The sequence below is a fragment of the Salvelinus alpinus genome, chromosome 10, assembly GCF_045679555.1.
Source record: "Salvelinus alpinus chromosome 10, SLU_Salpinus.1, whole genome shotgun sequence".
NCBI lineage: Eukaryota > Metazoa > Chordata > Actinopteri > Salmoniformes > Salmonidae > Salvelinus > Salvelinus alpinus.
The window spans coordinates 71,860,983-71,878,109 of record NC_092095.1 but is presented as its reverse complement, the minus strand read 5'-3'; the positions used below and the strand labels follow the sequence as shown (position 1 = coordinate 71,878,109).

Sequence of the window (17,127 nt, the reverse complement as noted above, 5' to 3'; positions counted from 1 at the left end):
TCAACACTGTATATGCTTTCATATCAATCCCTTTAACATGTTTGTTTAGAGTATAATATCCTATCATCTATTCTTTTTCACATGATGCATTAAAAAATGAAACAAGTAGCCCCCAAACACAACCCAGTATGTCTAAAGTAGCCCCAAAACTCAACCCAGTATGTCTATAGTGAAATCTAGTCTCTCTCTCTCTCTCTCTCTCTCTGATTCCACGTCCTCTGTCATGGTGTTTTCAAGCTCACCCATTATTCAGCTGGACCTCACTTCTCGTGAGACTTATGCACCCACCAAAGAGAGACATGAAAATCTTTACCACTGCAGTGTTGTAAGAAGTATACCCCCAGCCTGGTGTATCTTGATGTACACTCAGTCTCCAGAATGCAGCCCAAGCCCTTCCATTTCTGGCTGTTCTTCTTTTTTTTTTCTTTTTTTTTCCTGAGGACATACACACTAACACATGGGTTATTTCCTGACAACAGACTTTCTTCTTATAGCAAGATCACTAAATCTTAATATTTAAATAACAGCCTTATGTAAACATTCTGCCTCAATACCTGGCCTCCTGCCACAGAAATATTCATAATGATAATCAAATGATGGTCCCTACAGCAACTGCTGTAAAATACATTCTTAAAACATTCTCAAATCTTTTCTAATCAATTTAAAATAGATATCAGTCCCCCCTTAGGAACATATTCACAACCTTATGTTCCTCAAAACACAAATAAATTGACCAAACGAGAAAAAGAGAAAAAGAAATTACAATAATTGCACAGTTGCAATATTACCACTATTTGTAATGTAATTAAACCTGGGGAAAACGTCCATCCTTTTCAATCTATGCCAATGTTATTGTTGGTCTCTTTCTTCTACATTCTTGGGTATCATCGCACAACAGACTACCTTTATAGTCAATCAAACAATACAATTTATCATTACAATTCCAATGACATTAGAAAACAAAAGAAACAAAAAAACGATAATCAAATATTCTGGAAGTTTTGTCAACCTCCTTGTCCCAGGATTAGATTCCAGAGCGGCCCTAGGCCTATTAAATTCAAACAGTGCTATATCTAAATAACTAAACAGTTATGTTTATTGTTTATACATTTACCAACCCAATATTCAGGATAACAATCCTTAGTGTTTACTTTAACTCAAATTTGACCTGATCAATTCAATACACATCATCCCTTTAATAATTAACATTTAAACTAAACACTTTTATTACCAGTATTATCTATTTTCCCAATAGCCCTTTTGTCTCAGTTTTTCTTACATGAGTGGCCTGGTAATAAAAGTTCAATACCCCAATTCCTTTAATTCATAATACACCCTGGCCCATATCATTTCAACATGTCTATTATTTGATACAGTTCACAGGTCATCAGACACAGTTGTCCCTCACTATTCAGTCGATTAGGGCGGGTATGAGCTCCACACCCACTAGTGGTGATATTCTCTCCCATGCCCTAAAGCATTCTGACGTCACCTTTCATGACAACTCCCTTATTCTACTGGTGATCTCTCAGATGAATTACAGATGATGTAGTTATCAACAAAACCCTTACAGAAACCCACACTCCAATAAACCCTTTTAGAATAACTTTCAACACTTTTTATATGCATAATGAACAAAACACATTTGTGTATTCCCCCAAAGACCATAACCCCAAAGAACTGATAGTTTTACCTATGAACCCATGTTATATCGAAAATTAAAATTAAAATAAACCCATTCGAATAACTTATTCAATTTAAGGGTACAACTCTTCATAATTTTCCCAGGGACATAATAGATTTTCAAAGTAATTATACAGTTTGAATAGAGTCTGGTGTCTTAAACATTTTATAAGTATATCCCACCTGTTCCAACAATTTCTAGTAAAAGGTGATCAGTCTTTCACAAGAAATTCCTAGGATTCAGGGCATTTTGAGACCATTAATATGTTTCCACTCCCCCTTTCTTTAGGAGCAACTTAAATACATTTTTCAAAAACATGTTCATCCTTTTGCATACCCAATTTGAAACTGAATTGGAAAAAACCCTTCCAATAAACCTACTAATGTATATTCATTCCCAGTACATGGTGCACTTACTAGTAAACCATAGCCAATAGCACACAGGGACTGGACTCACTTATCCAGAACTCCATTTTTTAGCCTTATCCAGATATTTTTATAGCAGCTGACTTTAATTAACTGCTTTCCACAGTAATACAGTCTCCAATGATATTTTGACCAGAGAAGATTAAACCCTTTATTTCTGGAAAAGAAAGTATACATATCGTTAATTACACAACGTCAGCTTTTAATCTGCAAATAGTTTTTATTCCATAAACGTCTTAACATTTTTCAGAGAATGACGGTATAGAATGTCTAACAATTAAAATTCCATCTGTACTCTACTATATGTCAAGTCAAACGTGATCTAATAGTTCTTCTTGACCACATATAAACTGTACCCTCTATGAACCACTCATTGTTCGCTCAGAGACAATACACCGCCAAGTAAAAATTCCATTCACACTAACCTCAAACCGATTAGTTGTTTGTTATTTTGACAAGGAAATGAACTCTCGTATATCGGCATTTCCTGCTACCGCACTAAATTCTAGTGTCACCTTACACTAATTTTCCCCATATTCCGCTATATCCATATTCAAAACAGGAACTATTTTCTTATTCGTTTTTAGATATTGTCAATAGTTCTACTAATCACCCGCACGTCTGCGAGGACGAGTGGAACCACATTTGTCTTTTATAGTAATGTATTTTCTGAAGATAGAATGTTGACATCAGAACGCCTGCAAATCGAGCTTCACATTTTGGTCCCATGCGACTATTTATTTATTTATTTTTCCTAAATACTCCCATGTATTTATACACCTTTTATTTACTATTTTTCCGAGGTAGAGCCAATCTCCTTTCCAATTAATAATTCATTTGTCACATCACTTAATTTCTTTTATCGAAGCCTACTCTATACAGTACAGACATTATTTCTGAATACTACAGATGACTTAATGTCTTATTCTAGTACAGTACTTCAAATATCACTGTTTTTTTTTTTTCCCTTTACAGATATCATTATTTATTCATTTGGTTTGTTGTTACAGTTCTAATCAATTTTTAAGATTACATTTACGTTACATTTAAGTCATTTAGCAGATGCTCTTATCCAGAGCGACTTACAAATTGGAAAGCTCATATACATTCATCCTGGTCCCCCCGTGGGAATTGAACCCTCAACCCTGGCGTTGCAAGCGCCATGCTCTACCAACTGAGCCACACAGGTCCACTGCCCGCTCCGTTAAGATCTCTATCTAACGTCTTACTATTACCTTTATTTATTTATGTTGTCTCTACTGTCTTACCTCTTCTCCATATTCTTATTGTTTGATCCTATGGTCAATTTACTAGTGAGTCAAGCCACCCCTGTTCTCCTTTTTATCCTGGCCACTCGATTTTGCACCGCTGTCTACCCTGCAGGCTATTTTTAGACCGTAGCTTCTGTAGACACAGAGTGATCGACGGCCTGTTTTTTTCCTCTTCCTTTGTTACACCGTTCGTGAATCCTTAATCTGTCCTGAATTTCACTATTTATCACTATTTATCTTAACTAACCTAGATTCGTTTTTAACTTTATAGTACAATTTCATTTTATCAACGATTCTACTTTCTGTTTTGTTACCACACTGTTCTATTCATATTATACTATTCGGTTAACTCCTCTTTAATTATTTTTATTCATTATTTATTTTGATACCTTTTTAGTAATTTTACTATGGTCGCTTACTACTTTATCACATCAGTGTTTTTATCCTTGCTTATAACTTATTTTACTTCGATGTTTCTTAACTTCTTTCCCTCTGCCTAATAGCAGTTAACGACACCCTTCATCAACTCTACTCTGTCACAGGAGAGCTGCGCGCTCCCTCTCCTGGACGTTCTGCCTACATACACACACAACTTGTCTTTCCTTATTGACTTAATTCACTTCCACCTACATAAGCCTAGACTTCTACAATATGACGAGACTACTGTCTAATCGGATCAGCTTGTCTTCATATTCTATTCAACCCCCAATACTTATCTTTTCTTCTATTATTAGAGTAGTATTATGGCGTGACCTACTGAATTACCAAACCCTGGTAGCTAGACAGAGCGGTTTTTTATTCGCAGGATTTCTTTTGCATTTGAACGCCGCACAATCGGGCCAACGTTTTTCCTGCACCTACTACTTCACTCATACAGTCCTCCTTTCAGAGCGGAAACTATGAATATTTATTTAACTACTGATTTATGTTTTGACCGTATAAGTTACTTTTGCAGTTGAACGCCGCACAATCGGGCCAACGTTTTCCTACAACCTACCGATTTATGCTTTGACCGTATAAGTTACTTTTGCAGTTGAACGCCGCACAATCGGGCTAACGTTTTCCTACAACCTACTGTTTTATGCTTTGACTGTATAAGCTACTTTTGCAGTTGAACGCCGCACAATCGGGCTAACGTTTTCCTACAACCTACTGTTTTATGCTTTGACTGTATAAGCTACTTTTGCAGTTGAACGTCGCACAATCGGGCTAACGTTCTTCCTGCCTTCTAAATATTTCATCCGTTCAGTCCTTCTTTCAAAGCGGTAACCATGAAATATTAATTTAACTACTAAATATTCACCAACAGACCCTTCTGCCGCGCCGTGAATATCCCACCCAAGCAGACCTCTTCAAAAATGTTCCTTTTTTAAAGAGCGGTATCATGGCTTCCTACATACTTATTTATGCAGCTCTCTCTTTTTAGAGCCGCATCCATAAGTAACCTGTCCAAGCGTTCCTTCTACTAATTTTATTGAAGAGGTATTACAGGATTTTCTACCTACATTATCTGTTTTTACCGTATGGGCTGTCCCACATTATAGCCAGCCATCTCAGCCAGATGGCGCAAACAAGCGCATCATTTAAGCTACACATTCGAACGGTCTGATCTGAACGAGCGCATGCATGCTCACTCTACATCTAACACAAGCAAAGTTCACAGCACCTATTCACTCAGTCTCTATACATGCGCATACATTTATATTTAATACAATTCCCCAAATTACACATACATGCAAATTCATTGAATTTAAAAGTTATTTTGTATTTACTGGTTTCATTTTAGGAAATTTGAAAGAGAGACTTACGTGACGCTCCTCTCGCTGAGACAGTATCTCTGAACCAATCTTACACAAACATTTCAACTATTGTAAGAACTTGCTTACCGTCTAGTTGGGCGGCCACCCTTGTTTGCCAGATTGTCCAAAGAAACTATCTCCAGCCCTGAACGCCATTCCTCAGTCCCTGTCCCTCCTGGCTCAGCTCGCCAAATATGTCGTGGAAAATCATTTTCAAATACAACGCTTACCAGAACTTTTAAAATCAAACATGCTCTTTATTACAACTGTACAGCCCACTGGCATGTCCCCGCGGAACACACCCCGCGGAACACACCCCTTCTCAGAACTCCAGCTACTCTATTTATACACACATAGTATTGTCCGTCCCCTATGGCTCTTTCACCACCATCTGCTTTCAATTTGTTTATAATAGTGGCTGGACCCTTTATCCCAGTGTGTCCAATTACCTCTAGGCGCCACTCTGTCTGACATGTATGTTTGTAATAGAATTGTCAGACCATATGTCTAGTGTCCAATTGCTTTTAGGCGCCACTCTGTCTGACATGTATGTCAGCACAATGGAGAATCTACAAGGGTCAGAGGGTCAGAACGTCCCTTAGTAGACCTTCATCACCACGGTCCCATGACCCATGTTAACATGTGGTTCGTTACTTTAATGTTCAGCTATCATTTATATTTATATGTTATCCATGTATCTTATGTTACCACTACACTACTACACCATCTGCTAATCTTTGGTTTCCTGTATTTACCAGAATGGCAAATGCACTCACATCTGCTCTCTTATACTACCTTCCAGTATACTCCTGTCTACTTGTCCAACAGTGTGATATCTACCCACATATGTCACCTACTCCTACAATTCTCTCAAGCTCTGTCAGGTAGGTTGGGGAGCGTCACTTTACTATATTAAGGTCTCTCCATTGATGTTCGATCGGGTTCAAGTCCGGGCTCTGGCTGGGCCACTCAAGGACATTCAGAGACCACTCCTGAATTATCTTGGCTGTGTGCTTAGGGTCGTTGTCCTGTTGGAAGCTAAATCTTTGCCCCAGTCTGAAGTCCTGAGCGCTCTGGAGAAGGTTTTCATCAAGGATCTCTCTGTACTTTGCTCCGTTCATCTTTCCCTCGATCCTGACTAGTGTCCCAGTCCCTGCCGCTGAAAAACATCCCCACAGTATGATGTTGCCACCACCATGCTTCACCGTACGGATGGTGCCATGTTTCCTCCAGAAGTGACGCTTGGCATTCAGGCCAAAGTGTTCAACCTTAGTTTCTTCAGACCAGATAATCTTGTTTCTCATGGTCTGAGTCCTTTAGGTGCCTTTTAGAAATCTCCAAGCGGGCTGTCATGTGCCTTTTACGGAGGAGTGGCTTCTGTCTGGCCAATCTACCATAAAGGCCTGATTGGTGGACTGCTGCAGAGATTGTTGTCCTTCTGGAAGGTACTCCCATCTCCACAGAGGAACTCTAGAGCTCTGTCAGAGTGACCATCGGGTTCTTAGTCACCTTCCTGACCAAGGCCCTTCTCCCCCGATTGCTCAGTTTGGCCGGACGTCTATCTCTAGGACGAGTCTTGGTGGTTCCAAACTTCTTCCATTTAAAACTTCTTAGGGCTAGGCCCCTTTTTTCTCAATTTCCGCCTGAATAACGTGCCCAAAGTAAACTGCCTGTTGCTCAGGCCCTGATGCCAGGATATGCATGTAATTGGTACCATTGGAAAGAAAACACTTTGAAGTTTGTGAAAATGTAAAAATAATGTAGGAGAATATAATACAATAGATATGGTAGGAGAAAATCCAAAGAACAACCAACGGGAATCTTTTGTTTTTGAGAGGCCATCCTCTTAGAATGGCAAGTATAAGGTCATATTGAAGATAGCTCCCTGGATGCAATTCCTATGTCTTCCACAGGGTGTCAGCAGTCTATGTTCAAGATTTCAGGCTTGTAACTTCAAAAACGAAAAAGAAATATCAGTTTTAGTACAGGGACACAGTCTTGGAAATTCATGTTTGCGCGTGCCATGAAGACAGGACGCACCTGCTAAAGTCGGTTTCCTATTGAACATACTTCTTTCCGTAAGAAATATTATAGTTTGACATTTTAGGGTATCTGAGGAGTAAATAGAAACATATTTTGACTTGTTGAAACAAAGTTTAGGGGTAGATTTTCGGATTCCTTTCTCTGCATGTTGAACGAGTGGATTACTCAAATCGATGGCGCCAACTAAACTGACTTTTTGGGAAATAAAGAAGGATTTTATCTAACAAAACGACCCTACATGTTATAGCTGGGACCCTTTGGATGACAAATCAGAGGAAGATTTTTAAAAAGTTAAGTGAACATTTAATCGCTATTTGTGATTTTATAAAACCTGTGCCGGTGGAAAAATATTTTGATGTGGGGCGCCGTCCTCAAACAATCGCATGGCATGTTTTTGCTGTAATAGCTACTGTAAATCGGACAGTGCAGTTAGATTAACATGAATTTAAGCTTTCAGCCGATATAAGACACTTATATTTACCTAAATGTTTAATATCCATAATTTTAATGATTATTTATTTGAATTGCGCGCCCTCCAGTTTCACCGCTAGTGGGACGCCTAGGGACCTTAAATGCTGCAGAGTTTTTTTTTGTGACCTTCTCCAGATCTGTGCCTCTACACAATCCTGTTTCCGAGGTCTATGGACAATTCCTTTGACCTCATGGCTTGTTTTTTTTTGTTTTTTCAATATTTGGAAGGTGTGCTTAATGTTTCATACACTCAGTAAATATGGATGGTTTCTAAAACCAGGCACATTTAACAGTTAGGCTATTGATTACAGATCTATTTAAGTTGGTTTCCACACTCCTCAAAAATATTGTTTCAGAATCGCAGACAGGCTACGATTAAAATCACACAGCTCCTATCTAACGTGGGAGAAAGCGCATGTTATAAAATAATGTAATTTTTATTAGTGTTGCACCATTGTTATTACATAATATAACCATATACAATTTCAGTAGCACATGTCTTAGTGATGGACTGTGCCATCCCTATGGCCTCCGCAATGGATTAGTCCACCGAGACAGGAGCCAATCAGACGGGTGTCTTGTGTGCCATGAAAAAATGAATCTATTTGCGACTGTTCGACTGCTACCATACACATCATGTATGGTTCACACTCTCCTTCATCCCCTGGAACTTTTTCTATGCCATATGGCCTCAACTTGTACTGTTCTGTTTTTCTCATTACACCCTTTCAACATTTGAAATATTACATTTGATTCATCCACTGTCGAGGAGATGGAGGATTTTTTTCAAAATCATTGACGAGAAAAGTATGGTCTACCCCATTGGGTAGCTCACTGCACCCCCATATGCCATGTCTTGAAATATGCAGATAGACAGATTCAAAGTAAATTTACATTGTAAAACTTCTGCCAATAACTTTTTAAATGTATTGCACTCCAAGAAGGCATGGATTATTGAGTCATCGTTAGTTTTACACTTAAGACATGGGGAGCAGCCATTGGTGCGCCTGGGAGGGCATAGGTCCACCCACTTGGAAGCGAGGCCCAAAAAATCTTAATGAGTTTTTCCCCACAAAAGGGCTGTATTACAGAGCGAAATACTCCTCAGTTTCATCAGCTATCTGGGTGGCTGGTCTCAGACGATCCCACATGTGAAGAAGCCGGACGTGGAGGTCCTGGACTGGTGTGGTTACACATGGTCTGCGGTTGTGAGGCTGATTGGACATACGGGCCAAATTCTCTAAAATGGTGTTGGAGGTGGCTTATGATAGAGAAATTAACATTAAATTCTCTGGCAACAGCTCTGGTGGACATTCCTGCAGTCAGCATGCCAATTGCACGCTCCCTCAAAACTTGAAACGTCTGTGGTGGTGTTGTGACAAAACTGCACATTTTAGTGGCATTTTGTCCCCAGCAGAATGTGCACCTGTGTAATGATCATGTTTTTTAATCAGCTTCTTGATATGTCACCCCTGTCAGGTGAATTGATTATTTTGGCAATGGAGAAATGCTCACTAACAGGGATGTAAACATTTTTGAGAAATAAGCTTTTTGTGAGTATGAAACATTTCTGGGATCTTTTATTTCAGCTCATGAAACCTTTCGACCAACACTTTACATGTTGCATTTATATAGACTACAAGCCTGACTGTTACCCACTTTTAGAATAGATGTGTTCCCCGTTTGTATTGTACAGCTTACTGATGAGTTCATATGTTACCGGTACAGCCAGAAGAGGACTGGCCACCCCTCACAGCCTGGTTCCTCCTTTCTCCTTTTCCTAGACAATGTGCTTCTACATCTGCATTGCTTACTCTTTGGGGGTTTAAGCTGGATATATTTAACTACTGATGTAAAAAGGGCTTCATAAAATACATTAGATTGACATGTATATCACACCAACTGACTGGTTCTTCTGATGTTGTTCACACAGGAGATCATGTTGAGACATTCTCTACATCCAGAGAGCAACAGCCGGAAGATCACAGAGCTAAGAGGTCTCACCACTGCCCACATTGCGAGGAGAGTTTCCCAATTCTATCAAATCTAAAAATACACCTAAAAATACACACAGACCAGAATCTGTATTGCTGCACAGATTGTGAGAAGAGATTCACATCATCACAAGCTCTGACAGCTCATCAGAAAGTGCACACTGGAGAGAAGTCATACTTCTGCTTTGTCTGTGGGGAGAGTTTCTCTCAACAGGGACACTTAAAAACACATCATCGAATACACACAGGAGAGAAGCCATACTCCTGCTTTGACTGTGGGGAGAGTTTTTCTCAACAGGGCCACCTAAAAACCCACCAACGAATACACACAGGAGAGAAGCCTTACTCCTGCTCTGACTGTGGAAAGAGTTTCTCTCAACTGGGCAGCTTAAAAACACACCAACGTATACACACAGGAGAGAAGCCTTACTCCTGCTCTTACTGTGGGGAGTGTTTCTCTCAACTGGGCAACTTAAAAACACACAAACGTATACACACAGGAGAGAAGCCTTTCTCCTGCACTGACTGTGGGAAGAGCTTCAAAACATCACAAGCTCTGACAGTTCATCAGAGAGTGCACACTGGAGAGAAGCCTTACTACTGCTCTGAATGTGGAAAGAGTTTCTCCCAATTGGATATGTTAAAATGTCACCAACGAATACATACAGGAGAGAAGCCTTACTCCTGCTCTGACTGTGGAAAGAGTTTCTCTCAACTGGGCAACTTAGAAGCACACCAACGTATACACACAGGAGAGAAGCCTTACTCCTGCTCTGACTGTGGGAAGTGCTTCACAACATCAGCTGAGCTAAAAGTTCATAAAAGAGCACACACAGGAGAGAAGCCTTACACCTGTTCTGACTGTGGAAAGAGTTTCTCCCGATTGGATATGTTAAAATGTCATCAGCGAATACATACAGGAGAGAAGCCTTACTCCTGCTCTGACTGTGGAAAAAGTTTCTCCCAACTGGGCAACTTAGAAGCACACCAACGTATACACACAGGAGAGAAGCCTTACTCCTGCACTGGCTGCGGGAAGTGTTTCTCCCGATTGGATACCTTAAAACGCCACAAATGTATACATAAAGGACAGAAGCTTCATCAGTTCTCTCAGACCAGCTAAGAATTAAAGTCACTCCATCACTTAAAGATGCACTACGTAGAAATCACTCCACCATTTCCTGGATGTTAAAATTGCAATAGTTCTAATAGCCTCCAGTTTGTGACAAAACAAGCAGTCATTGTGTAGTGAATCATTGTACCATCTAAACCGCTGTGAAATATATTTTCCATAACCAAAATTTTGTATTTTCAGCTGTTGTACAAAAACGGAAGTAAAAAACGCAAAAAACAGAACTTCAGAACGGGAAGCATAGAAATAGTGCACATAGAACAGATCTACTGCTTCTTGTCATACCTTCATACCGACCTTGTGCCATACCAGAATATTAGGTAATACTGGCACAGAACACAAGGGGCGCTATTTTCAAACCCCACAATGCCTCCGAAGGTTAGCGATGTTAACCAATCCCATAGAGAATGCTCAAAGTTATACAAGCAACAACAAAATGGTACTCACAGTTCACTGCACGCAAAAATATATATATATTTTAGACAGCATCCAGGAGTAGTTAGCTAACTAACTACTAAATTAGCAAACGAAATGCACAACTGCAGAGCATTTAGCACATTTTAGACTGTTAACTTAAAGGGATATTCCTCATCTCCAGCACCACCCCAACATCAACATGTAAATATTGCGTGTTTCTGTAGATTGAGGAAGATAAGTGTTTCTAATGACATCATCGGTGGGCATCGTGTGATTTTTGACCAATTTATGAGGAGGCATTGCCTACTAATTGGTTGATGATGTCATTTTCACATGTTGGTGCTTCATTTCCCTTTAATCAAATCAAATCAAATCAAATTTATTAGTCACATACACATGGTTAGCAGATGTTAATGCGAGTGTAGCGAAATGCTTGTGCTTCTAGTTCCGACAATGCAGTAATAACAACAAGTAATCTAACCTAACAATTCCGCAACTACTACCTTATACACGCAAGTGTAAAGGGATAAAGAATATGTACATAAAGATATATGAATGAGTGATGGTACAGACGGCATAGGCAAGGTGCAGTAGATGGTATAGAGTACGGTATATACCTATGAGATGAGTACTGTAGGGTATGTAAACATAAAGTGGCATAGTTTAAAGTGGCTAGTGGTCCATGTATTACATAAGATGGCAAGATGCAGTAGATGATATAGAGTACAGTATATACATATACATAAGAGATGTGTAATGTAGGGTATGTAAACATTATATTAGGTGGCATTGTTTAAAGTGGCTGGTGGTACATTTTTACATAATTTCCATCAATTCCCATTTTTAAGGTGGCTGGAGCTGAGTCAGTTTGTTGGCAGCGGCCGCTAAATGTTAGTGGTGGCTGTTTAACAGTCTGATGGCCTTGAGATAGAAGCTGTTTTTCAGTCTCTCGGTCCCTGCTTGGATGCACCTGTACTGACCTCGCCTTCTGGATGATAGCGGGGTGAACAGGTAGTGGCTTGGGTGGTTGTTGTCCTTGATGATCTTTATGGCCTTCCTGTGACATCGGGTGGTGTAGGTGTCCTGGAGGGCAGGTAGTTTGCCCCGGGTGATGCGTTCTGCCGACCTCACTACCCTCTGGAGAGCCTTACGGTTGTGTGCGGAGCAGTTGCCGTACCAGGCGGTGATACAGCCCGACAGGATGCTCTCGATTGTGCATCTGTAGAAGTTTGTGAGTGCTTTTGGTGACAAGCCGAATTTCTTCAGCCTCCTGAGGTTGAAGAGGCGCTGCTGCGCCTTCTTCACAACGCTGTCTGTGTGGGTGGACCAATTCAGTTTGTCCGTGATGTGTACACCGAGGAACTTAAAACTTTCCACCTTCTCCACTACTGACCCGTCGATGTGGATAGGGGGGAGCTCCCTCTGCTGTTTCCTGAAGTCCACAATCATCTCCTTTGTTTTGTTGACGTTGAGTGTGAGGTTATTTTCCTGACACCACACTCCGAGGGCCCTCACCTCCTCCCTGTAGGCCGTCTCGTCGTTGTTGGTAATCAAGCCTACCACTGTAGTGTCGTCCGCAAACTTGATGATTGAGTTGGAGGCGTGCATGGCCACGCAGTCGTGGGTGAACAGGGAGTACAGGAGAGGGCTCAGAACGCACCCTTGTGGGGCCCCAGTGTTGAGGATCAGCGGGGTGGAGATGTTGTTACCTACCCTCACCACCTGGGGGCGGCCCGTCAGGAAGTCCAGGACCCAGTTGCACAGGGCGGGGTCGAGGCCCAGGGTCTCGAGCTTGATGACGAGTTTGGAGGGTACTATGGTGTTAAATGCTGAGCTGTAGTCGATGAACAGCATTCTCACATAGGTATTCCTCTTGTCCAGATGGGTTAGGGCAGTGTGCAGTGTGGTTGCGATTGCGTCGTCTGTGGACCTATTGGGTCGGTAAGCAAATTGGAGTGGGTCTAGGGTGTCCGGTAGGGTGGAGGTGATATGGTCCTTGACTAGTCTCTCAAAGCACTTCATGATGACGGAAGTGAGTGCTACGGGGCGGTAGTCGTTTAGCTCAGTTACCTTAGCTTTCTTGGGAACAGGAACAATGGTGGCCCTCTTGAAGCATGTGGGAACAGCAGACTGGGCTAAGGATTGATTGAATATGTCCGTAAACACACCAGCCAGCTGGTCTGCGCATGCTCTGAGGACGCGGCTGGGAATGCCGTCTGGGCCTGCAGCCTTGCGAGGGTTAACACGTTTAAATGTTTTACTCACCTCGGCTGCAGTGAAGGAGAGCCCGCAGGTTTTGGTAGTGGGCCGTGTCAGTGGCACTGTATTATCCTCAAAGCGGGCAAAAAAGGTATTTAGCCTGTCTGGGAGCAAGACATCCTGATCCGCGATGGGGCTGCTTTTCTTTTTGTAATCCGTGATAGACTGTAGACCCTGCCACATACCCCTTGTGTCTGAGCTGTTGAATTGCGATTCAATTTTGTCTCTGTACTGGGACTTAGCCTGTTTGATAGCCTTGCGGAGAGAATAGCTACACTGTGTGTATTCGGTCATGTTTCCGGTCACCTTGCCCTGGTTAAAAGCAGTGGTTCGCGCTTTCAGTTTCACGCGAATGCTGCCGTTAATCCACGGTTTCTGGTTTGGGAATGTTTTAATCGTTGCTCTGGGTACGACATCGTCAATGCACTTCCTAATGAACTCGCTCACCGAATCTGCATATTCATCATTGTTGTTGTTGGACGCCGTGCGGAACATATTCCAATCCGCGTGATCAAAGCAGTCTTGAAGCGTGGATTCAGATTGGTCGGACCAGCGTTGAACAGACCTGAGCGCGGGAGCTTGTAGTTTTAATTTCTGTTTGTAGGCTGGAATCAACAAAATGGAGTCGTGGTCAGCTTTTCCGAAAGGAGGGCGGGGGAGGGCCTTATATGCGTCGCGGAAGTTAGTATAACAATGGTCCAGAGTTCTGCCAGCCCTGGTCGGACAATCGATGTGCTGATAGAATTTAGGGAGTTTTGTTTTTAGATTAGCCTTGTTAAAATCCCCAGCTACGATGAATGCAGCCTCAGGGTGTGTGGTTTCCAGTTTACAGAGAGTCAGATAGAGTTCGTTCAGGGCCATCGATGTGTCTGCTTGGGGGGGAATATATACGGCTGTGATTATGACCGAAGTGAATTCCCTTGGTAGATAATGCGGCCTACATTTGATTGTGAGGAGTTCTAGATCAGGTGAACAGAATGACTTTAGTTCCTGAGTGTTGTTATGATGGTCACACCACGTCTCGTTAATCATGAGGCATACCCCCCCGCCCCTCTTCTTACCAGAAAGATGTATGTTTCTGTCTGCGCGATGCGTGAAGAAACCAGCTGGCTGCACCGACTCCGTTAGCGTCTTTTCAGTTAGCCATGTTTCCGTGAAGCAGAGCACGTTGCAATCCCTGATGTCTCTCTCGAATGTTACCCGTGCTCGGATTTCATCGACCTTATTCTCAAGAGACTGGACATTGGCGAGTAGTATGCTAGGGAGTGGAGCGCGATGTGCTCGTCTCCGAAGCCTGACCAGGAGACCGCTACGTTTGCCCCTTTTTCGGCGTCGTGTAGCTTCGCCGGCTGGGATCAGGTCCATTGTATTGGGTGGAAGGCAAGACACTGGATCCGTTTCGGGAAAGTCATATTCCTGGTAGGAAGGGTGGTTAGTTGACGTTAATCGTATATTCAGTAGTTCCTCCCGGCTGTATGTAATGAAACTTAAGATCACCCGGGGTACCAATGTAAGAAATAACACATAGAAAAACAAAATACTGCATATTTTCCAAGGAACGCGAAGCGAGGCAGCCATCCTGTTCGGCGCCGGAAATAGAGTTAGTTATAAGATATTATATATTTGTCACATATATGTACCGACAGGACAGATGTAGCCTATTGAATATCATTATAGAATATGCATTAAATGCATCCTCCAATTGTAAAGTCTGTCTATGCTCATACAGGAGACAGTGTTGAGAGCAACAGCATGAAGATCACAGAGCAAAGAGGTCTCACTACTGCCAGTTCTCTCAGAACAATTAAGATTAGAGTCATAAAATAAGTTGTAACAGTAAACTGGATCAAATGAAGAAAGCTTAGAACACTCTATTGTAATCCTATTGTTTCTCACTGTGAGCGAACTGTGCAGAGGAAAGGGAGCGTTATAGAATGTTAATCTCTTTACTTTACATATCACTGTGCACCTTGTCTGTTTTGGTGTGTTTTGTTAGCTTCTACTGTAAAGATATTGAGATGACCTTGGATTTTCACTTAGTGTTAAATATCTTCTGTGAGGCTTCTCATTTTAAAATCAAACAGTTTATAGTTTAACAGTTGACTGTGTGGTACTGCTTCCCTCTCAGCCTGGTCTGTCTGTTGGGAGAGTTTCAACTGGGCAGCTTAAAAACACACCAACTGTATACACACAGGAGAGAAGCCTTACTCCTGCTCTTTGGATGGGTGGGCGTATAACACGAACATCTAGCAACCCGAAGGTTGCTTGTTTGAATCTCATCACAGATTACTTTAGCATTTTAGCTAATAAGCAACTTTGCAACGACTTACTACTTTTTAGATACTACTTAGCATGTTAGCTTAGCATGCTGCTCCTTAGCATGTTAGCTAACCCTTCCCCCCCAAAAAAAGTTTTTCCCCTAACCCTAAACTTAACCCAAAGCATAGCCACCTAGCTAGCATTAACAACAATACATTGTAATTCGTAACATATTGAACATTTGTAACATATTGTACAAATTCCAATTCATAACATATCATACAAATTGTAATTTATATGTCCTACAATTTGTATTCTACATTACATGAACAAAGGTATGTCGACACTTGTTCATCAAACATCTCATTCCAAAAACATGGGTATTAATATGGAGTTGGTCCCCCCTTTGCTGCTATAACAGCCTCTTCCGGGAAGGCTTCCCACCAGATGTTGGAACATTGCTTTGGGCACTTGCTTTCATTCAGGTTGTCCCTCTGCAGTTCTCTGTGGGAATGAACTAGTAGACACAACATGTATCAGATAGAGATGATCAGTTTTCAGCATTAGTTTGGGGGGATTATTTTTGCTATTAAACAACTGTTTAATGATACACAGGTTATGAAACAACTACATGTGTTTATTAAGTTCTCTTTTAAAAGCAGATTTGTTTAAGTCATTGATCATGAATGTGTTTGGATAACTGCATAAGTTAAGTTAATTATTCTGCCAATTAAAAATAAAGTTACATGAATTTGTACTGGTCAAACTCTTCTCTTTTGTATTCAGTTCTTCATATTACATCTGACAGTATGAATGGTTCTTATGGTTGTATTCAGTTCTTTCATATTAGATCTGACAGTATGAATGGTTCTTATGGTTGTATTCAGTTCTTCCATATTAGATCTGACAGTATGAATGGTTCTTATGGTTGTATTCAGTTCTTCATATTAGACCTGACAGTATGAATGGTTCTTATGGTTGTATTCAGTTCTTCATATTAGATCTGACAGTATGAATGGTTCTTATGGGCTGAGTGCCTGGAGTGTTTTGGTATGACTACAGTCAGGAGTTCTCTCTGTCCCTGTGATGTCACCAGGACAGAACCACATGTCTCTATCACACTCCAGGCCAGGTGGCAGTGATGCACCTTTAACGTTGGTCTGAACACCACCAATAAACACCCAACAAGAAGAATGCACGCTCTGTGATCACGCCCCCTCCCCATGCTGCAAAGTAATCGAGAGCAATAGTAATGGTATTTTGTAGGCACTAAAAGAAGGTCTGTGGTAAACACAGGCTTAGGAGATCTTATACGTTTTGTTCTATGAGTTCATCTCCATCAGCTAACATCACTTTTTTTGCATTTTGATGCA

At 41.3% G+C, this 17,127-nt stretch overlaps 2 protein-coding genes across 4 annotated transcripts in view; one reads left to right on the top strand and one right to left on the bottom strand.

Moving 5' to 3' along the window:
• Positions 1-12,293, top strand: part of LOC139533055 (zinc finger protein ZFP2-like) — a 31,172-nt gene extending 18,879 nt beyond the window's left edge. For both annotated transcript variants that reach the window (XM_071331267.1, XM_071331266.1), the window contains exon 4: positions 9,627-12,293. In XM_071331267.1, the coding sequence (XP_071187368.1) occupies positions 9,627-10,810 (1,184 nt within the window). In that variant the 3' untranslated portion in view covers positions 10,811-12,293. The remainder of the gene's footprint in view (positions 1-9,626) is intronic.
• LOC139533039 (zinc finger protein ZFP2-like) overlaps positions 1-17,127 on the bottom strand; it is a 319,515-nt gene that overhangs the window by 167,168 nt on the left and 135,220 nt on the right. The gene's annotated exons all lie outside the window — the stretch shown is intronic.